Source organism: Haliotis rufescens, unplaced genomic scaffold, assembly GCF_023055435.1.
Source record: "Haliotis rufescens isolate VD_foot unplaced genomic scaffold, xgHalRufe1.0.p SCAF_32, whole genome shotgun sequence".
Taxonomy (NCBI): domain Eukaryota; kingdom Metazoa; phylum Mollusca; class Gastropoda; order Lepetellida; family Haliotidae; genus Haliotis; species Haliotis rufescens.
Window position 1 is genome coordinate 5,964,836 of NW_025964024.1, and position 22,854 is coordinate 5,987,689.

Sequence of the window (22,854 nt, forward strand, 5' to 3'; positions counted from 1 at the left end):
GAGTACAATCAACCTGGGAAAGGGCCTCCCTACATAAATGTATTCATTGACGAGTAAATACTGGAATACAGCATTTGACTACCGTTGGACTTGGAATATTTAAGGATGTTTTAAAAATATTTTTAAATGAAAATAAAAACGAAACATGTGGCAAACTTTATGATGATGCTGGCGGTGCCTGAGACCCAAGACTATTATTTTTCTAGCTTTATTCTTGTGTGGTCATTCACAGATTTCATAGTTTAAATCTGTACAAACCGATTTCGGGGTTAACCATTGCACATAACCTCATCACCTCATAACACAGGAATTAATTTACAGAGTGCTGTGGAACTTTACTAATTTCACATTTCACAAATACGGATAGTTATCTCGTAAATATGTTCATATTTCATAGAGACAAGGATTAATTCATTTCTACTTATCAATTTGATAGTGACTTAAACCTAATATTAGCAAGTTTATGATTTTGCATGTATAAAGTATCTCATTTTATTATAATCTTTTTATTTGACGTTTACAGGATAAACAGCTCTTCCATTGGACGAGAGGTGGGTCACATTACCGCAATATTGACGTTCATAAGTGTATGAATGACACAATTTGACGTTCATACGTTTTCACGAGAATGTGTTCTTGAAATGATGTAAACACTAACGGACTACTTCCACAAAAGCGTTCCTTCTGATCATTTAGAACCTTCAATCTTGGTCTCAGTGTTTCAGTATGCATTGAGAAAAGTCAGAGAGCTTGACTGCATGATTGTTGACAAATATCCTCGCTACGGCCCATCCTAATGAACAAACGAAGAAATGCACATCCAAACTATCGTCAGTATCGACTCGATCCGTGTCTAGGCTGACAGTGACCGTCTCCAGCAATCTACGAATTTACCTTAGCGTCTGTTTGACGCATCAATAATCACCTTTCAATGATCGGTCAGTTGATCAATGATGACTAACACATGTAACCGCCACAGGTTCATTAACAACTTCGGAAATCTCTCCCGTAATGTTCATTGTGTCGGCCATTTTGACTGACTTACTGAGGTAGTTCTTTACAGACCTTTCTCATCTAATGGTGATATTTGAACACATGTGTTGTGTACATGGTGTAAGATGTTTCTGAAGAGCAAGTTGTGCATCCATACGCTCATGTCACCTCTCTTTTTTAGGAACTATTTTATTCCGCGATATACCTGGTTGTTGTATAGCTGTCAGTGTAAACATGAAGTCACGCGTACTAAACAAAATTGTGTTTAGATCTTGGCCTACATCCTTTGAGGTAAGAAATTGTGAAAAAAAATCATAAGAATTGACTGTCACTTTGTGCGAGTTCATTGGAGTATGAACCTTCATAGAGTGATGGCCCAACATTGTATGAACGTTGTCGCAAGTTCCGACGTTCATACAGTTTGGCCCTCACTCTATGAAGGTTCATACTCCAATGAACTCACACAAAGTGAAGGTCAATTCTTAAGCAACATATAAACTTGGCGACAACTTGTCAGATGGATCATCCTGGGCGTCAGAAGACAATCATGGGTGTTTCTTGATATATTTAGGCAACTGTCCCCCAAATCTACTGCTTAATATTTCGGTTTTCAACATAAAAAACGATAACAAAAATAATAACAATTCACGAGAGAAAAAAAAAGACATTTCACAGCAAACATGTAATTTATTTTCAAATTCACATTAACAGACTGTTCAGATATGATGTATCACAGCTTATTCATAACGTGAAATATCGATTCATGGCAATCTATAAGAGCCAGTAACGTTTACCCAATGTATATGGTTATCTCACATACCTTCATGAAGACATCATCCCATGTTATGAGGCGATTATTGTTCCTGGCACATTTTTCATCTGTGTTCCGGTCCAAACTCTTGATCACAGAATTTTTATCGAGCAACTGTCTCAGCTTCTCAACACTTTTCTGAAATGAAAGAAAAGGATATATTTACCAATACTGCCTACAAATCACTATCCTGATCACCCAATGGTCAATTGTTATACGCACAGGGGAATCTGGAGCAGAACAGGTCTCCAGTACGTACCCCATGCTTGTCATAAGGTACAGTGAGAGAGTAAGTGGGTATGGTTTTATGTAACTTCCTGCAACATTCCACCGACATTCCAGCAATATTCCTGTGGGGAAAAACAGAAGTGGGCTTCACACTGTAGCAATGTTGGGAATCGAATCCGTGTCTTTGGCGTTACGAGTGAACACTTAACTACTTGGTCGCCCGACACCCCTCGTGAGAGAGAACTAATGCAGATCTGGGTATGACAATGTTTGCCCACGCTGAATGTCACTGTGATGTGATAGTGTGTATCATTGCTCGTGCTATCAATGCAAGTTTGCCTGGCCCTGATTTAATTATGGACAGTGTGGGCTAGGCTTTGTTAGTTTGTTTTTGTTGTTCAAAACCTGCAATCATCAATATTCCAGCTATATGACACCGGCCTATAATGCCCGAGTCTGGACCAGACAATCGTGTGATCAATATTGTGAGAAGACCTCACTGCCCATGGCTAACATAACTCGCAATCAACCAAGTCACTGATTCTGACGATCCGATCAATTTAACACCTCTTACGACCAACTTAGGTTTCTGGGGACCTATTCTAACCCAGAATCCTGATATGGCCTGTTGCACCAGAAGGGTGCCATCATACAATCCACATCATAGGTCATCCACATTTATCACCCCATGTTCATTGAGATAAGCTCTTGCAACTAGCATAGTGACTAGCATGGGGTAACTGGGACCCGTCTGCCCTGGAAACCATACAAGAAAATTGAAAATATGAGCACATGTTGCAGATATGTTTGTTGTTTAATGCCACACTCAGCAATATTCCAGCTATATGACGGCGGTCTGTAAATAATCGAGTCTGGACCAGACAATCCAGTGATTGACATCATGAGCATCGATCCACACAATTGGGATACGATGACATGCATCAACACAGCCTGACCACCCATTATCCACCTCTTACGAAAAGCATAGTGGCCAGTTACGGCAAGCATGGGTTGCTGAAGAAATGTTCTACCCCGGATCTTCACGGGTCTAATGATTGGTTGAGGAATCCTTTTGTCCACCTACTTTCCTTTCTGTAACCTTGTCCGTGTCCAGGCCGCGACAGCAGCTCATCAGATCTGACAGGTTGTCCATCATGGACGGTCAGCAGCTGATCTGAATATTGAATTTGACATGTTGGTGAAAGGTGAAAAAAGAAAACGAAAAGAACTGATGGGTAAAACAATCTGCATACCAAACAGAAAGTCTGTCCTGACCTAAAGCATAAGTAAGGTACATTCCTTAAGCAACTACTGATTAGAAGGATCAGTTAGAAAGCTAGTTGTTTATAGAAAAAAATCTTGTTTTTACTCAAACCTTATGTTGCTTATAACGTCTTTGGAACACTGTTTACAGATGATCATGTGATGTAACATTTATTCATGTTATTCAAAAGAAAGGATAATAGTTTTCAATGATTTGTTTGTTTGTTTGTTGTTTAACACCGCACTCAGCAATATTCCAGCTTTATGAAGGCAGTCTGTAAATAATCGAGTCTGGACCAGACAATCCAGTGATTGACATCATGAGCATCAATCCATAGAATAGGGATATAATGACATGCATTAGCGATCCTGACCACCCGATCCCATTAATGCCTCTTACGACAAGCACAGTCACCATTTATGGCAAGTTTATGGTATATGTTGCTGAAGACCTATTCTAACCGGATCTTCACGGGCTAGTTTTCAATGAAGTGTCTGCCAAAACAAAGTGTATGATGTGTACAGGATTGTCACTATACCAACATCTTACTGTAGCAAGTGAAAACGATGAACTGAATAACTTTGTTCATGTTCATGAGAAGGTGGGCTCATATTTCCAAAATCTAAACCATGGTAACTTGCAAAACTGATTCTTGCTGGAACATTCTCATTAAGCACATGGCGGAAATAAAACACAGACAAGGAATATCACATGTCCTGTCTTTTCATTTCTCACTCTCCTATATTTCATAAACAACAACAGTTATCTCCTTTATCATCTTGTCAGTATGACTATTTTGTACTTTTATATTTCTGTTACTTTGTTATTGCTGTGCACTAATGTAGCAGAAGTGTATGCCAAAAAAATAAAATGGATATGGACAATTTTGTTTTCTGTGAATGGAGGTTTGATATACAACATTTATTGTCATTTATTACAGCACTGTTTCTCCAATATGAACCGATATGCATAACCTGTAAAGATTATGACACTATAGTGAATGATAGGCATAATGGAGAGTCAATTCTGGTGAATCTTGGTTTGTGAAACATACTTATTCATTAATGTTAATAAATAACAACAATGTGATGACAGAGTTCATCATGTTTATGAAAAATGTCAAGGTTAAGAGGCTTAACTAGGTTAGAGTTATAGACAATGGGGACGCTCTGTTTCCACTGTTCTTACATTCACTCCCAGCGAGGTAAAAATCAAACAAACATTTTCCATACACTGAAATGAGGGTATTTACTCCTTGTCTCAAAAGAATCGAACTTAGTACTACAGCTGATATTATTTTTATTATTATACTTCTTTTATACTTTGATATTTCATAAATATAACACAAGAAAATGACAATAAGTGGTCAGTGGCCAGAAATGATAGACTGTCTGCCCAAGGCAAGGGAGTTAACTGACTGTTGAAGTCCAGTTTCCACCCTTGCCATACACGGTTGGAATTTCTGGATAGTGGCTATTACGAGTTATGTCCCTTTCATGTCACTCCCATTGACTAATCAGATTCATTGCATTTGATTCAAACAAAATGGCGGCACCCAACAGATTGATACTCAAGATCTGTATTGCAATAAAACAGGTCTTACTTCGCTAAGTGAATCAAATCAAATTAACCGATATCTGCAAAGCAGTTTACGAACCGGATGTTGATTTTGTCACAACAGTCTGATTGGACTATCAATAGATTCATTGGACCAGCCAAAATATAACTCCAATACTCCAGGTTAGTTCAGCAAGGGTGGAAACTTGACTTTTGTAGTCAGTTAACTCCCTTGCCTCGGGAAGAGTGAGTGAGTTGGGTTTTAACGTCATTTTTAACAGTATTGCAGGTATATCGGGGCGTGTCAGCTGAATGTGGGAGGAAAGCCTGAAGTGATGCAGGTCTCAGACGTTTGCCACATCGGTGATACCCACGAGCACGGGTATGGTGCTGACAAACCTAGAAACATAATCAGGGCGAACCGGGAATCCAATCCACAATCATAGGTTTTGGGTGTGCCCAAGTGATGCAACTCCGCACAGCGAATCATGGCGCCTTAGTCGACTGGGCCACCCTTGCATCAGCGCCCAAATTTATACTTTCATGTGTATGCACAGTGGCCATTTTCTCTGTGAAACTCAAAATTAAATAAAAATTGGGGGCACAAATTGTACAGATTTTCCTTTAATTACATTGGATTAATTTGATAAAAGAGATTGACATCCCTTACCCTAATTGAGACCTAACCCTATTAAGGATCGTAAAGGTATGCCTAGCCCTAAGAATTGTGAAGAGGTGTTTGATCAGAAAGGGGATCCAAGGGCTAAGGATAGAGTTGGGGGTAACCTACCACACCACAACACAACTAACCCTAAGGATCAAAGAAGCAAGCAATATCTGCGAAGCGAGAGCCACAGTCAGGCTTTAGAAATTGGCACTAGTCCTGTAGTCGTGGCCAAACTTCCCAATAGTTAAGGTATCATAAGGACTAGTAGAAATTTACCATTTTGAAGGTTTTGCTATAGATCTATATATGTAATCATCACAAGGACTAGTGGACTAATAATGTTAAATTTCGCACTAGTAAGATGCGCCAGAAAAACGACATTGTAACCTAAAGCTATAAAGATGATAGGAATATACCTACATATACATTGATCATTTGTTGATACACTGATTTCCCAGTTGCATTATCAGTTTATCTGTCAACACAAGATGGGTCAAGTTAGACTTATTGTCATGAAACAAGAGAAAAGATTATACCCAAGAGAAAAATGATATGCGACCGTCTGCCCTTCAGATGTTGACACATCCTAGCATCAGGTAGGAGGGTGCCACATCAATATCTGTCAGATCCATTTTCGTTTTTGACAAGCTCTTGTAAACAATCCCACATGTTCAAATATGGCGGTAAATTTACGGTTATCTCCCTTTGTAAAATGTAACATTAAAAACATTCACATTTTTATCGTGATGTTATACAAAACATATTTCAATGATCTTATAATATGTTTTATATGACAAAATACAAAATAAGCATAATCATATTTTTATCACAAAAAACCTTCAAGTTCCGGTCATGCGCATTATCGCTGTAGCAACCTGAAAGTTGTTGAAAATCTTTCGCCGTCGCTAATATCTATCACATTTCTTCAGGACTCCGTTCCATCACAATGACCACCTACAGGGTAAGTTTGTATTTGTACACGATATAATCATTTACAGTTTCTTGAAAAGAGATATAGATTCGAAAGCTATTCTCTGGTAATTTAACTGCAAGTTTCGTGACCACCATCTAAATATTTTTACAGCTCTAGGTTAGGCTACCACGTTTTTATTCTAAAACACATTTTCGACCAAATGAGTAATGTTGGAGTTCATGCTCTTCCACTACTGTAGTTGTAGCTGTTAACGTACAAGCTGTTTTATAGTTTGGTTAATATTAACCATAAGAAGAACCGACAACGTAATGGTAACTAATGGGCCTCTGCAGTATACCAGTAGGCTAACTGTTGCATGTCAAATATATCTTGGTGAACTATGAGGTATATCGGGTTTTTTCTTCAAATTTACAGATGTTACTGTTATACAGTATTTTATGTCTGGAAATTCAATTTGTGACTGACAGGAAAAGGTGCTTCAGACAACAGAAATATGAGATGTGTAGACGGTGTACTTCTGCATACATATAAGCATGATATATGACATGACAACTGAAGCACCTGTTTGAGAGAATACAAACTGTGATCTCTCCTCGCATTTTAGACAGTAAATACATTGCTTTAAGCTGTATGATGAATATATTATTGCTAATGAATTGCTAAAAGACTGTAAGTGACGCATCTCCCAAATGTGTTAGATCTAATTGCAAATCTAATTAACAACAACAAATAAATATTAAACGAGTAGAGTATTCATGTGTGTGTGTGTGTGAGAATATTTAGTAAGCTCACCCTGCCTTAGTGATCATGGTGGTAGAGATGAATTATGGTAACCATTACTACAAATACTAAGCTCACAATAACCAGAAGTATTTGGTTGCCAGGCAGCTGATTCCAAGAGAGAGGAGTTCAGGAAATACCTGGAAAAGGCAGGTGTCTTGGACGCTCTCACAAAAGGTAAGCATTAATGCTTATATGGGAGCATGTGCTGTGATGCTATGGGTACTGTAGACATGACAGATACGTGGCAGTATAGTCATGTTACTTCAAGTGTCATTTTACTATCATACTATCAATTCTGCATGTTCTAACAATGTCAAAGGAATTGAATATTGTGTTGGTCATGACACATACTGTATCCATGTAAAATATGATTGTTTAGAGTTTGTAGTGGGTCTTCTGTGTGATCAGATTTAGTGGCAATGTTTAAACTTTATCATGGTCACCATAGCAAATGAACAATTCATTGTTCATTTGATTATTTTTTTCATACTTGCTCTTATTTACAAACATGTTCTTTTTTTCACAGTTCTTGTTGGACTTTATGAAGAGCCAGAGAAACCAAACAATGCTCTTGAGTATCCTTTCTCATCAGAGGAACTGTTTATACCAGTTAACATTGCTAATATGGAATAGTGAAATTTGATTTTGAAGTAACCAGGGTCAAGGGTTGAATGGAATATATTTGTAAATAGCATCCTTTTATTGGTGAAAAACGGCCCAGTCGTCTAAGGCGCCGTGCATCACTGTGCAGAGTTTCGATCCTTGGGTACGCCAGAAACGTATGATTGTGTGTTCGAATCCCGGTTCGCAGATTATGTTTCTAGGTTTATCCGCACCATACCTGTGCTCGTGGGTTTCACCAGAGTGAGTGAGTTTTGGTTTAACGCTGCTTTTAACAGTATTTCAGTTATATCACAGCGTGTCAGCTTGATGTGGGAGGAAAGCCCGAAGTGATGCGGGCCTCAGACATTTACCACTTCGGTGAAACCCACGAGCACGGGTATGGTGCTGACAAACCTAGAAACATAAACGAGGCGAACCAGGATTCGAACCCACAATCATAGGTTTCTGGCGTGCACAAGGGACGCAACCCTGCACAGCAAATCACGGCGCCTTAGACGACTGGGCCACCTGTGCCCCCTTCACCGAAGTGGTAGACATCTGAGATCTGCATCACTTCGGGCTTTCCTCCCACATTAAGCTGACACACCGTGATATAACTGGAATACTGTTAAAGGCGGTGTTATACCCAACTTACTCACTCCTTTCTTTTGGTTATAGATTGTCCACCCAGAATATGGGTTGCCATGGTTACACAAATTCTTTCAAGTTCAGTTCATCATCAGTCACACATTTTTCTCCAAATTTGACTGTTTATTATGTTTATATGAATTTTCATGTCATTCAATAACTATTATAATGATCAATAACTGTTGTTGATTATTATTTTCATAAATAACACTTGTAGGGATGTTTTTGTGCCACATACAGAATTCCATGGACCATTGACAGAAATCTGTGGTCCTCTCTCAGATGGTCACTTGTACGATTAACAGGACCCTTCTTGCATACGTGTTATGTTCTCTTCTGATCATAACTTGTTTCCATTACAAATGGATCTAATTTGACAGATATTTGTCACATAAGCAAGCATGCTTGTGAACCTTTATATGCCACTCAAAAGAAGTTAAGGCCCACCGGCTTCTTATTTTCTTTTGAGTAGCATACATTGAATGGGTCACCGCTGGGGTAGACAAACTTTGGGGGCTAAACTGGTCTTGGAGTCATTGTACCTTGATAATGTTGACCAGTGTCAACCCTTTGTTTTGTCTGAGATTCCATTATGTAGCTGGAATAGAGGCCATGGTACAGGTGCCCCTTGTGCCCACTCCCCCACTGCAACATGTGGTTATGGTCCTTGACAGTACAGCTTCTTGCGTCAGCATATCGGAGCAGCTGGTCCAGATACAGCTGATGTAGAAGCCCTCAAGCTCGAGGTGTCTGAACTGAGGACTAAGTGTGAGCAGCTCCAGGAAGAGAACAATGAACTCAAATCTAAGGTGGGTAGGGAGCCGTGCGTGGATAATGGTAGACTTGTGTTCAGAATTAAGGCTTAATATGAAAAATTACAAGGATCAATAGCTGTTAGTCCTGAAAGTAGACTCAAATTCTACAATCTCTTTCTCTGGCATAAACAGAACTGCACTGTCATTACAATTACAATTATGGACCCGTGAAGATTCAGGGGTAGAATAGGTCTTCAGCAACCCATGCTTGCCGTAGAAGGTGACTATGCTTGTCATAAAAGGCGACTAACGGGATCGGGTGGTCAGGCTCGCTGACTTGGTTGATTCATGTCATCGATCCCAAATGCGTGGATCGTTGCTCATGATATTAATCACTGAATTGCCTTGTCCAGACTCTATTATTTACAGACCGCCGTCATATAGCAAGTATGACTGTTGAAATGAATCTGAGCAGGTCTTGTGAGTCTCAGTGCTTGCTGGAGATAGGCTTGGGTTACTTATGGAGCTATGGTTTACATTCAGAATGACCTGCTTGAATCACATGCTGAATCAAGTTTGGTACTGAAGTTATTATTGGTAAATAGTCTCATTGACATTTGAGAACTCAACAGAGTGGATTTTAGCAGCTGACTGCATGTTTCATGCATTGAAACAGCCTAGATAAGGATATACTGGACATTTATACTATTCATCGTACTGACACCTTACCACTATATTCTGTGTTAGAATTGGTCCCCAGCAATCTATGCTTGTTATTAGATGCAACTTGGCAACAGGTTGTTATGCTCTGAAACTTGGTTGATTGCATGTTATCTGTCCTGAAGACGCGAATCTTTGCTCGTGTCTATTACTAGATTGTCTGGTCCAGACTCAAACATTTACAGGACACTGTCATATAGCTGGAATGTGTAATATTAACAGGAGTAGGGCCTAAGCAAGCTATCCTGGTCTTAAGAGGCCACCAAATGGATCAGGTGGCCAGGCATTTGACTTAGTAAGATAGCGTATCCTCGTACCCCGATGGCATGGACCGTTACTCACAATATCGATGACTCGATTATTTACAGGCCACTGTCATATAGCTGAAATATTGCCGAGTAAATAGCCTTATAAACAAAAAAACAAACCCATTCTCTCAGAAAAATATCAGTGTAAAAATGTTTATTTTACAGATGCAGCAATATGAGCCACAAGCAGAGCAGGAGGCGCCGGAAAACTAGCCAGTCCATCCATCCTTCCATCTGTCCATCCAGATTATATATATATGTGTACAGTGAACAATGTACATAGATGTATATAACATTAAATCATTCCATCTGCAGTCGCCACTGTTCCAGCATCTTGATACGGCTACATGACTGCTTCCATCATGCTCCTCATGACAGTCTGTTGACACAAGTGGAAATATGCTGTATCTTCTATTCAACAGTAATAGCATTTTCAACCGAATGGTTGTAATAAGTACTAAATGGCAATATATTCTCTCTTTGAGCTCTGTTTGGCTAGGATGAACAAGATGTTTGTGTTTCATGGTTGTTTACATTGCTTTGGTCTCATGGTTTGAGCAGGCAAAGGTAAATAAATTTGGTTAAGTTTGAGAAGTAAAGTATCTATGGTCAATATTTCTTTGTGATATCTGAAATGTCTCTGAGATTCCATTTTTATTTGTGGTACATATTTTGTGTGAACAAATGCATATTTTCTTTGGAAGATTGTTAAGGTATATTTTCTTTTCTTTTTATATTCTGTAGGGAAGGATGTCAGGGCCACAATAAATGATTATTTGTTCCTTTGATCTTTTTTCACAATGTGGCTTGGTAGCCTAGTGGTTAAGGCATTTGCTCTTGGCACAAAAAACCTGGTTTCGATTCCCCGAATGGGTACAATGTGATGAGCCAATTTCTGTTGTCCCCTGCCAGATAGTATAATTTTATTGCTGGAATATTGCTAATACTGGCTGAAACACTACTCACTCTTTTTTCATGAAGTGGTGATTTACAGTTTCTGTTTAAATGGCAACAAATTCTTTTTTTCAAAAGCTAAAAAAAATGTCATCTATCCTAAGCAGAGTATTTCATAGGTCCATTTATTATCCTCAATTTTGGGTTCATTGAAGAAGTACTTGAATGCAGTTGCTTTGTCATAATCAAACAATAACTGGCAAGAAAACACATTCCAAAGAACAAATAGTTAATTTGTTGTGGCCTAAATTATTTAATGTCTCAAAGTGAACACCCCCTTATTATGAAAGAGATTCAATTTCTGTTTACGATTGTGTTCCATCAAAATGTGTTTTTATCTTATGTTACCATGGTTACCTGTTGAAAAGGTTGGTCTCTTGAAAATGGCGAGGCACTCAGAATGCTAATGTTGTGCATTGAATACTGAGGTGGTTTCTTTCTTACCAGCTAATTATTTAACTGTTCAAGTGTTACAGTGGTAGTAGTAGGCGCTGGTTAGCCATTGTTAGTAACTTATGCTGTTTATGTACATTGTCAACAAGTTTGTTCCATTAAAGAATACTTCAGACTCATTGTTCTTTTTACTTTAACATAGGGGCGGTCGGGTAGCCTAGTGGTTAAAGCGTTCGCTCGTCACGCCGAAGACCTAGGTTCGATTCCCGACATGGGTACAATGTGTGAAGCCCATTTCAGGTGTCCCCCGCCGTGATATTGCTGGAATATTGCTAAAAGCGGAGTGAAACCAAACTCACTCACTACTTTAACATAACTTGGAACATGAGGTGTTTGCTTATCCCAACTTGGATGTTTCCAACAAATTGTGGGATCTTGTCATGCCCAAGGCTTGGGTTTGATTATCCACATGGGTGCAATGTGTGAAGCTCATTTATGGTGTCCCTTGTGGTGAAGTTGCTGGAATAAAAGCTTTATAAAACTGTACTCATAGACTCACACCAACCAATTATGAACCATGTGACATGTGATACCAAAAAGTCATGAGGTGAGACCAGAAATCAACAAAAAGCAGTTGTCATTGAGTAGAGATTCATCACCAACTGGGTGCACAAATGGTGGACTTAATTTTCTTCTAAAAGGATTTTTGTATCAGTTGGCATCTGGGTTTTCAGATCACCTTGTCATTGTCAGTGTGAGCTTATGTGATGGATTTTCCCTCTCTGATGGCACTTAAACTTGTTGGTATAAATTTCACAGTGTTTTTTTAACAGTTGACGAACCCCCACGGTTACTTGTCAGAGTTGGCATTTTCTTAAGCCAATGTATGTATTTGAAGGTGATTTTTGTGGCAAATGATTTCTTGATATTGAAGGTCAAGGTCGCTGCTTTGAAATAAGCATTCAAAGTACTTATAACACCAACAGCCAACAGTTAAATAAGCTTTGGTTGATGTTTGTGACATTTTAAAGTCCCCATAGTTCAGAAAGACAAAATAGCCAAAGAATTGAACATCTGTATATATAAGACAATTTATGAAAGCTATCATAATCCCAGAATCACCTTTGATTTGTATGAAATATAGCATGCCTGATCCCTGTTATTCCATGCTAGTAATCTTGGACCAATGGCTAGCAGTCACCATCAATTCATTATACACTAAGGATCAGGGTGGTGAATTGGTCTTCAGCAATTATGCTTGTTCTAGGAAGCCACACGGGATCGTGTGGCCAGGCTCACTGACTTGGTTGATGCACGTCATCGTATCCCAACTGTGTGGATCGATACGCATGATGTCAATCACTGGGGTGTCTGGTCCAGACTTGTTTATTCAGAGACCCCGTCATGTTGCTGGAATATTGCTGAGTGCAGTGTTAAACAACAAACAAACAGAAAAACAAAAACCGATGCTCTGGAGTAAATGTTTCTTTCATCTTTTAGGAGCATAGGCCCAGTTGTGTAAGTGCCTTCGCTGAGTATGCTTGTCGTTAAAGGCGACTAACGGGATCGGGTGGTCGGGCTCGCTGACTTGGTTGATGCATGTCATCGATCCCAATTACGTGGATCCATGCTCGTGAAATTAATCACTGGATTGCCTGGTTCAGACTCGATTATTTACAGACCGCCGTCATATAGCTTTAATATTGCTGAATGCGGCGTTAAACAACAAACCAACCAACCAAACAACCAACCCTTCGCTGAGTTGCGTCCCTTAGACACACCAGAAACCTGTGATCGTAAGTTCAAATCCTGATATGCCCAGATTATGTTTCTAGGTCTGTCGGCACCATACCCATGCTCCTGGGTTTCACCAAAGTGGTAAACGTCTGAGACCTGCATCACTTTGAACTTTCCTCCCACCTTATGCTGGTCAACACGCCCTGATATAACTGGAAAACGGTTCAAAGCAGCTTTTAACCGAACTCGATCACTGTTCATCTTTTCCCTGTAAATATTTATTCTCGTGCTAAAGGAGGTAACAGTCTCACCTCACCTCCTGTTATATACAGCCGAACCTCGTTATCTCAAGACTGTCTCCGTGGTCTAGTGTTAGTGCGTCCGCCCGGAGAGCGAAGGTCCGCGTCATAACAAAAGACGTTATAAGATAGTACTCGTCATTAAGGGCTAAATCAAGGACTGGTGGACTCGGGGTCAGTGTGTTGTGTCTGACTGGGGTATCCATGTTAAACTGCGGGATAGTATCTCAGTGAGCCATCACTATAAATCGGCATCAGTCCGGACTAGTACAAGCAGACACACACACGTGCATGCACGTCGCTATATAAGTGCAATAATCTTGGACGCTACGTTAAATCCTATTTCACATCACGTTATTTCAAACACCATTATTTTTAAAAGCATATAATCAATTCAGGAAATATATGTAGACCACTTATCATAATCTTGCATTAACATGTTACTCAACTGATTTGTTATAAGTCAGTTTGACTTGTCAATAAACAATTACAGAAGAAAGAAGAAAAATTGTTTATTTTTGTCTCACCCATGGTCACAAAAATACATTACGCCACAAGATAAAACATGGCCACCCATTCAGGGTTATGGGAGACATTTAACATATAAACAAATTATAAATTAAATCACATGAAACATTACAGATGTGATAACACTTCAACTGACAAAAAATACAAAATTGTGTTATTTGGAAGGAACATTTATTGTCATTTAATTAAGATATATGTATTTGAGCATAAGACAACTGAAAATAACACCTTAATTCTATTGCACATTGTAGGAAGGTAACAGCTGGCTGGAGATAGCAAGTTATGTAACCGTTCTTATTAAAAATTAGCCTATTTTACGCCCCTTTTTCTCTAAACATTGAATACGATTTTTGTTTGAAGCTGTATTCAACAATGGTCCATGCGACGGCTGCCAATAAATATTCGAGCACGCTGCAGGGACCCGTGAAGATTCCGGAGTAGAGCAGGTCTTCAGCAACCCATGCTTGTCGTAAGAGGCGACTAACGGGATCGAGTGGTCAGGCTCACTGACTTGGTTGATGCATGTCACTCGATTATCTACAGGCCGCTGTCATATACCTGGAATATTGCTGAGTGCGGCGTTAAACAACACACACACACGCGCGCGCGCGCGATGAGATATATCAACCAAGTCGCCAAGTCTGACCATCCGATCCCTTTATCGTCACCTCTTACGACAAGCACGGGTTGCTGAAGACATTCTTCCCCGGATCTCCCAGGACGTTAATATACCCACGCATGCCTCCTCACATCACACAACATACAACGTGAATGATGTGTAGCCTGCTCTGAACATTATCTTATTTACTATTACTTTCCCCGCTTTAAACGTGGAGGAAAAGGAATCGCGACCGTGTGAGTTCGGCACACACATTGTACAGACATGAACAACGGCGTTGAACGAGACGAAGGCTTCAAGAGTTAGCTCCCTTAAAACGGCTCACAACTTCAGAAATGGTCGCCGCATGTTAATATCAGTGAAACAAGCTATGAAATCCAACTTTAACATTTCTTCCTTATGAGATGTTACTAGCTTCAGATTATCAACACTTTCAGCACAAGAATAACTGTTTTGAAATTGCTAAATACTGAACTCGTGTCTTACGACGTACGCATGTTGTCGTTACCTGCTCGTGTGATGAACACCCCGTGATGTGAGAGAGATCGATTGTCTATTGTGATGATTACTGTTTACGTAGCGGGGTATAACTGTTCACGTCGCCACAGGCCTTGTGATCAACCCTATCTCTCAGACCAAGAAGTAGAGCATATGGATATCGCCGACTATATTGTTTTCTAAAAAAGAGCATAACTATCTCAGTCAGGATGATATTGATTGTTGTTTAGTTGCGTATTTAGACTTATATCAGAATGGGTAGACAGACATTGCAAGGTCACTATAGTCTGTATTCACTTCTATCGGCAACTCTTGTAGTTGTTGATAAACAAGTTGCTGATAAGCCAAAAACATTTGTATAAAAACATTTGTACACACACACACATACAGTATGTGAAGACGCTCCCGACAGTAATGGTCTGACAGGTTTGGTTTCCTGATTAAATTGGTACAGGTAAGATGGGGTTTGAGTGTAAACCTGCTTTCAACAGCGTTAAGTTATTCATGGTATGATCATGAGACTATTATTACCTCCAACTTATTGCAGTCTGTGCCCTTCATATATTATCTCTTTATTGCCTGTGTTCAAAGCGGCGCTCCACTCAACTGACTTCTTTCAGCTTGTGTCCTGTATTACCATCCCCCAGTCCGCGCTGACGTAAGCGCTGAATGTGTGAACATGACGAACAGGGAATTTGTCATTCGATATCAATGCTGGTAGTTTACGCAGGTGAATAGGCAGATACTAAAAACAGCTACGAGTTGTTGTCATACTACCTGACAAGAGAGAGGATGTGCGCGTTCTTGGTCAGGACTTAAATTAAGGTGAGTGGCTGAGTGAGTTAGTTGGGTTTAACGTCGCCTTGAACAGTATTGTTCCGTTATATCACGGTTGACAGCTACCCGTGGTAGTGTGGAAAGCAGAAGCGGAGCTACAATTACATTATTATCAAATAGAGTCTCGTACACTGACAAAACTCAATTATTATTCAAAGCGGCGTTAAGTCCAATTACTCACTTGTACAGTGCACCATGATTCCACTGTGAGAACTTAAACCCTACTAGAACATCACGACTGTTGCTGATACTAAGAGTAAATTCTTTAGGTCAATTAATGGCTGGACTTTTTCGTGACCGACTGCCTTTTCTTTCATTGCTGACATACATCTTTATGAAAAGGAGCGAAACAATTTTTGGGGCACCAAAAACATATTTTTATGTATATCCAGCGTGTATTATTTTCTATACATTCAGGACAAAATAGATTTTTTTTTCCAGTATCAAACAGACTATCAAAAAAGCAATCAAACCGCCGACACCTAACATACCAGGCACAATGGCATAAGTCAAATCATGGTTTGTGTTCCAAGTCAGTGTTACAATGATTCACAATGACTGGCAATATTCGCGACAAAGATCAATCACCGATATTGTTTGTTTGCTCTGTTTGTATGCTGTTCAGCGGCGCAGTTAACAATATTCCAGATACATGGTCGCCTCTTACGACCATCTTGGGTTAGTTGGGACCAATTCTAGCCCAGAATTTCAACAGGTTTCAAACATAGAGATAAACACCGACGGTGAAACGTTACAACCGACGGTCAAACATAACACCGACGGTCAAATAAAACACCGCCGGTCAAATATAACACCGATCAAGAACGTGATGACTAATAAAGGCATTGTAAGGCGTGTAAAAGAGTTAAAGTGAAAATCAATGCAATGATCAGATACTGAACACCGAGTACAAAAAGTACATTCATGTCAACAGAACGAGTTGACATCGACTTAAGCAAAACTCCAAATAAACAGTACATAACACCGAACATACAACCACTGAATTAAACAGAAAACCGATTTCAAAGAACAGAATTAAACACAGAATCGATTTAAACAGAACATCAATTAAAAAGCCGAACATCATTAAACAGAACACTGAAAAAAACATAACATCAAGTTAAAAAGAGTGAGTGACTGAATTGGGTTTAACGCCGCTTTTAACAGTATTCCAGTTACATCACGGCGTGTCAGCTTAATGTTGGAGGAAAGCCCGAAGTGATGCAGGTCTCAGACTTTTACCACTTCGATGAAACACACTAGCAAGGGTATGGTGCTGACAAACCTAGAAACATAAACGGGGCGAACCGGGATTCGAACCCACAATCATAGGTTTCTGGCGTGCCAAGGGACACAAGTCTGCACAGCGAATCGCGGCGCCTTAGACGACTGGGCCACCTCTGCCCTCAGTTAAAAATGAACACCGAATTACACGTATTTCACGGTATCAACCTGACCACATTTCCCGCTTGAATGACGGTGTACCACTGACAATATAAAACCCAGTCAATGTTATTTACTGGAGCGCCTGTTCACATAAAACCCTTCTCCTATTGTCCAAATATGATTCGACACCACTTGCTGATCAAGAAGGGATAAAACGTTTCTTTATTTCAATAGAGCCCCAGGCCAGTCTATCCCGTTGCGTTACATACTGCCTGTCTGGAATGTGAACTGTTTACTTATTTATAACTTTGTGTCAACTGTAACTTGATTGCACAACGTATTTCTGTACAACAACGTAAGTCGACCGTGCAACACCCACAGAGTTCGACTGTGAAACCTACACTTCTCAGTGTTCCCCCTTATAATCGTCACAGTACACACACAACAGGAGCCGACAGAGGAAGTGCCCCAGCACAGCTCCACTCGCAAGGTAAACCCGCGTTACATGGACATGAGAGGTCTTTGTGCAACAGCTTGATAAGTTGTTTATGGATGATATGGATGAAGTACCGATGAACATACCTTGTACTTTGGAGGTCAGTTGCTACCGTTATTCTTTTCGTCACTCATTACTCTCCGTCTGTGTCTCTGCACACACACGCGCGCACACACACACACACACACACACACACACACACACACACACACACTGTGTATAGATAGTAATGTTCGCATTGAGGCGAGATGTAAATATAATACCGTAATTCTTCTAATAAGCGCTGAATAACAAATATGGCTTGCTGGTGTTACACACGCACACACAATCTCACAAGCCACAAGTCTCCGTTGTAAAGCTAAAAATGTACACACAAACATACAATCAACTACAGACATTTGAGATACTAGGAGGAGTGAATTGAGCCCGGGGAGTGATTTGGGCCTCGGCCCAAGTCACTCTAGTGTGATCACATCCTAGGTCCAAGCCACTCTAGTGTGATCTCAGCCTGGGCCCATGTCACTCTAGTGTGATCTCAGCATGGGTCCAAGTCAGTGCAGAGAGATCTCAGCCTGGGCCCATGTCACACTAGTGTGATCTCAGCGTGGGTCCAAGTCAGTGCAGAGAGATCTCAGCCTCGGCCCATGTCACTCTAGTGTGATCTCAGCATGGGTCCAAGTCAGTGCAGAGTGATCTCGCCCTGGGCCCATGTCACTCTAGTTTGAGCTCAGCCTCGGCCCATGTCACTCTAGTTAAAGCTCAGCCTCGGCCCATGTCATCCTAGTGTGATCTAAAACTAGGTCCAAGTCATTGCAGAGTGATCTCAGCCTGGGCCCATGTCACTCTAGTGTGATCTCAGCATGGGTCCAAGTCAGTGCAGAGTGATCTCGCCCTGGGCCCATGTCACTCTAGTTTGAGCTCAGCCTCGGCCCATGTCACTCTAGTTTGAGCTCAGCCTCGGCCCATGTCATCCTAGTGTGATCTAAAACTAGGTCCAAGTCATTGCAGAGTGATCTCAGCCTGGGCCCATGTCACCCAAGAGTGATCTCAGCCTTGCCCCGGGTATGCTTTATTTAAGTTACTTCTCCCTAGAATATATAATAGTCATATCAAATAAATAAATTATTTTATTTGTGTCACGTTTACATACATCAATAAACATTACATTTATTTCCCACCTGGTCACTTAGGTCAATAAAATATACATATACAATTAAATACATTCATCATTAGTCTCATTGTTACACATACCTTCCTAATACATTCTATCACACACCCCTTAAGACATAGTTAAATTGATGATGTAAAATTTAATTGTTTGTTAATTTTTTTAGTGACTCCAGCTGCAACACCGTAGTTGAAATTTTAAGCGCCGGGCCTCTAATCACCGCCGGGCCTCCATTACCCGCCAAGGTTGCAAGCTTGTTCACAGAATAAATCATACCGGCGCGCTTATTAGAGGATATACGATATGTCTATCTTTCTTTAGAAATGTTTCATAAACAACCACAGGTGGAATCCAGTGCTGATAATATCAGTGAAACAGAAAAGATTCCCATGCTAAGAATATCATCACGTCCGAGAGCATGGTGTGACGTGTACAGGTGTGTGTGTGTTCAGCCGCTGACTGTGCCAGTGAAGGGGGACACAGGTCACGTGCATAGAACATGCCACGTTGCAGTAACAAACAACATAATGTGTCGTCATACATACCTCGCTTCTCTGCAGCTATCAGTGAAGAGGGGACACGTATAGGAATGGCAGAGTTTCAATAACAGGCACACTGATGGTCTTCTTTCCGAAAGTAAATACGGAAAAACCCAGATACTATATATAATCATATCCGGGAGTTCCCCAAGAGAGCGCGTTTCCAGGAACTGTGCGTGATTGGCTGAGCGACAGCAGATATAGATCATCGGCTCTGGTCGAGACGAATTTGTTGTGTCTCTATTTGGGGAACTTTGACCTCAATTAGGTAGGTGAAAATGATATTATACATGCCTAGTAGTAGTATTAGGGTTGTGTGTATCGTTTCAAAGTTTCAACTGTCTAACGTTCTGGCACGAATGCACGGCGTAGTAAATCTTTAGTCAAGCGGAGGCCATCAGACAACCATATTATTTATGCATGCATGGATGTGACGCTTGTTGTGATTATTACACCCGTTTTCATCAGTGCAATATTGAATTGAAGTAATTTTACTTCGACCTGAGAACTTGTGTTCTCGTTGAGTATATAGGTCGCATATTGTTGGAGCTATGAGACGCGTCATACTTGAACACTCCCATTCTCCTTTTACAAGCCATTGTTTAGGAAACGCATGCAGAGGGGACATTCTCGCTGTTGACACATGGTACTGCCAGAACACAATTACTGTCTATAGATACGAGCTCGAATCAGGAAGCTCGGATCATTTCAAATATACCAAATCTGCCTTGCAATATCCTGTTTATAGAGGCGGATCTAGTAGGATTTTGGAAGTGGGTGGAGGGGCGTGCGGGGGCCTCATGCATAGTTATGGCATCCCCCCACATCCTCTTGATCCTCCAAAGGTTTTAGTTATTTAGCAAGTGGGCGTTGTGTGTTGTTACCGGCGCCTGTGAGTGATCGAGTTGGGGAACGATGACACATAAATAAAAAAAGCACCCGAGCCTGTACACTGATCCATTTGGTCGCCCCACGTTACCAGCATAGGTTGCTGCATGGGGACCTACTTTTAGCATGTCTGTGGTCCTCGCGGCCCATGTTTGTTTGTTTGTTTGTTCCTTCATGCCGCCGTAAATTGGACGTAGTTTTTTTGTTATTTTGTCTTGTCTCATCTTGTTCAGGACTCTGTCAATCAGCCTGAAGCGACAGAAGATATACAGCTTCAATGCATTCAAAGTCATGGAGAAAGCATCTACATGTATTACAAAAGCATAAGGGTGTGGTTGCCAGGCAACATAGCATTGAACCTGATGTTTTAACCTTGATGCAAATAATTCATTGTAGGTTCAAGAAATGTACTCTTAATCTGAAATCATATCCTTTCAACATCCACTCTGGATCATCATGTCTGTGTCTTCTTACAAAGCATCAGCTTCTAGACACCAGGAATGTGAATAGTAGACAACCCCATCTCATTGTCGTGTGTATGTGTGTGTTTTGTTTACGCCGCATTTAGCACTATTCCAGCTATATGTCTGTAAATAATTGAGTCATTCCAGTGATTGACATCACGAGCATCGATCCACGCAGTTGGGATACTTTGACATGCATCAACCAGGTCAGCAAACCTTACCACACGATCCGCTAAATTAAACCTTTTCACACAGAAACTGTGTGTGTGAATACTTCACTAGCCTGGATATCGATCCATTAAAAATGTCAGAACTGCAAACATTCATTATCGGAACATTATCATAAGTTTTTGGCGATGATTTATGTCTTCTAGGCCTTAACCCTGATCGGTGTGAATTGGAGATGACAACACTTGACGACATTGCATAGCGTTTGCATACAACTGATAACGTTTATAAAACAAAACAATAGCAAAGTGTTAAAACAACCCTTTATTTATGACACCTTTTCGTGACCGATATGCATGACCATACATCAACCATGATGTTGCAGGACCAAGAGTTTGTTTGTGGGAACGATGTCTTTTATTAGATTTCTTTATTTATTTAATTGAACGATTATCTTTTTAAATGTGGGTTGAACGTAGCGACTCACTACGAGCCTATTTCGGAGGGGGATTTGGTAGATGTATGATTCAGTAGATGTTTCAGAGGCAGGTTTGGTTTTGAGGCGGGGGGTTGGAAGTACACAAGATCACCCGCAATTCAGTCCGCGGCGATGTCGACAACATTTTATGGACGTTAGCACTCGCAGTGAGGTGACAAAATACCAGACGTCGAACCAGACGAAACCAATCATATATCCAAATTGAAAATAACAGGACCAGTATCGAATCTACAGTGATACGACCCCAAATCTCGAAACACAGCAGGTTATATCCCAATACTAGCATGACACTGAAGCATCGGTGACTCTGACGGGTCTACTCTGCTGTCTAACTTCATGGTTATTTATTTCTTATTTCCCCCAGATCCGGATTGTCCTCTGGGGTCATGCAAATTTGTAAATATCACTGTCACTGTGAACAATTATGACTGTGAAGGGTAGCGGAAGTAAGTCCAAGAATGTCGTAGTTTCGGGGTGAAGAGAAAGTCATTCTGACTGTATTACTGTTCTGTTACTGGGGAGTTATTTCAAACCTACCGATACACGAGTACAACTTAAAAATTACTAATATAATCCTTTTATGAAATCAAGTTTGTGTAGAAATAGATAAGTTCAGCACTTTGTATCCTTATTTCTACAAGATGTCACCCCTCCATTGGGAGAGTTCATATTGATTTCCAAGAAATGACTTGGTTGAGTCCACTATTTGCAACAGGTTGCGGAGAACTTTATTTATATATCTGTGGAGGGTTATTTGATAACCATAATACAAGTAATTAATCAATCAATCTTTATTCAAGTACTCAAGAGGCCCAAGGCCTATAGTACATGTGACAGAGATGTTGCACACAATTTTAACTATTATTTACAGATTTGGTTCCATATAACAGTGCGTGGAATATGTACATGGCTAAGTTTTGCATTATTAATTTATCTAGACTGTTTAACAATATTTAAATCATTAAAGTAGTATACAGGAATATATCTTTTTCTCACAGTGGAGTACTATGGACATACAAGTATAAAGTGATATTCATCCTCTATATCTTGCCTATTACACATTTTACCTAATCTTTCTGACCTTGGAGTTTTTGTGTATCTCCCACTCTC

General features: G+C 40.2%; 3 protein-coding genes across 8 annotated transcripts in view; 2 read left to right on the forward strand and 1 right to left on the reverse strand.

The window, feature by feature from the left end:
- The window catches only part of LOC124147693 (serine-protein kinase ATM-like), a 111,326-nt gene extending 91,498 nt beyond the window's left edge, over window positions 1-19,828 (reverse strand). For 2 of the 3 annotated variants that reach the window (XM_048380701.1, XM_048380699.1), the window contains exons 1-3: window positions 6,057-6,195; window positions 3,117-3,206; window positions 1,814-1,942 (exon numbers count right to left, since the gene is read on the reverse strand). In XM_048380701.1, coding sequence (XP_048236658.1) covers window positions 1,814-1,942; window positions 3,117-3,188 — 201 coding nt within the window. In that variant the 5' untranslated portion in view covers window positions 3,189-3,206; window positions 6,057-6,195. Of the gene's footprint in view, window positions 1-1,813; window positions 1,943-3,116; window positions 3,207-6,056; window positions 6,196-19,731 lie in introns of those variants that run through there. The other variant, XM_048380700.1, reaches the window with a different exon arrangement.
- LOC124147695 (c-Myc-binding protein-like) lies at window positions 6,365-11,791 on the forward strand. The gene is made up of 5 exons (XM_046518432.2): window positions 6,365-6,481; window positions 7,339-7,411; window positions 7,764-7,812; window positions 9,168-9,297; window positions 10,437-11,791. The coding sequence occupies exons 1-5, from the start codon at window positions 6,467-6,469 to the stop codon at window positions 10,482-10,484; spliced, it is 315 nt and encodes a 104-aa protein (XP_046374388.1). The 5' UTR covers window positions 6,365-6,466; the 3' UTR covers window positions 10,485-11,791.
- LOC124147694 overlaps window positions 15,973-22,854 on the forward strand; it is a 36,743-nt gene continuing 29,861 nt past the window's right edge. Inside the window, exon 1 of one of the 4 annotated variants that reach the window (XM_048380705.1) lies at window positions 15,973-16,124. The gene's annotated coding sequence lies outside the window, so the exon portion shown is untranslated. Of the gene's footprint in view, window positions 16,125-17,785; window positions 18,119-19,852; window positions 19,994-22,854 lie in introns of those variants that run through there. The other 3 variants (XM_048380704.1, XM_048380706.1, XM_048380702.1) reach the window with 3 other exon arrangements.

Bases quoted from the DNA above. Each gene is read 5' to 3' on its own strand.
- LOC124147695 (XM_046518432.2), top strand. The intron at 7,412-7,763 runs GTAAGCATTAAT...TTTTTTTCACAG, and splicing joins CTTGGACGCTCTCACAAAAG to TTCTTGTTGGACTTTATGAA. The intron at 9,298-10,436 runs GTGGGTAGGGAG...TTTATTTTACAG, and splicing joins ACAATGAACTCAAATCTAAG to ATGCAGCAATATGAGCCACA.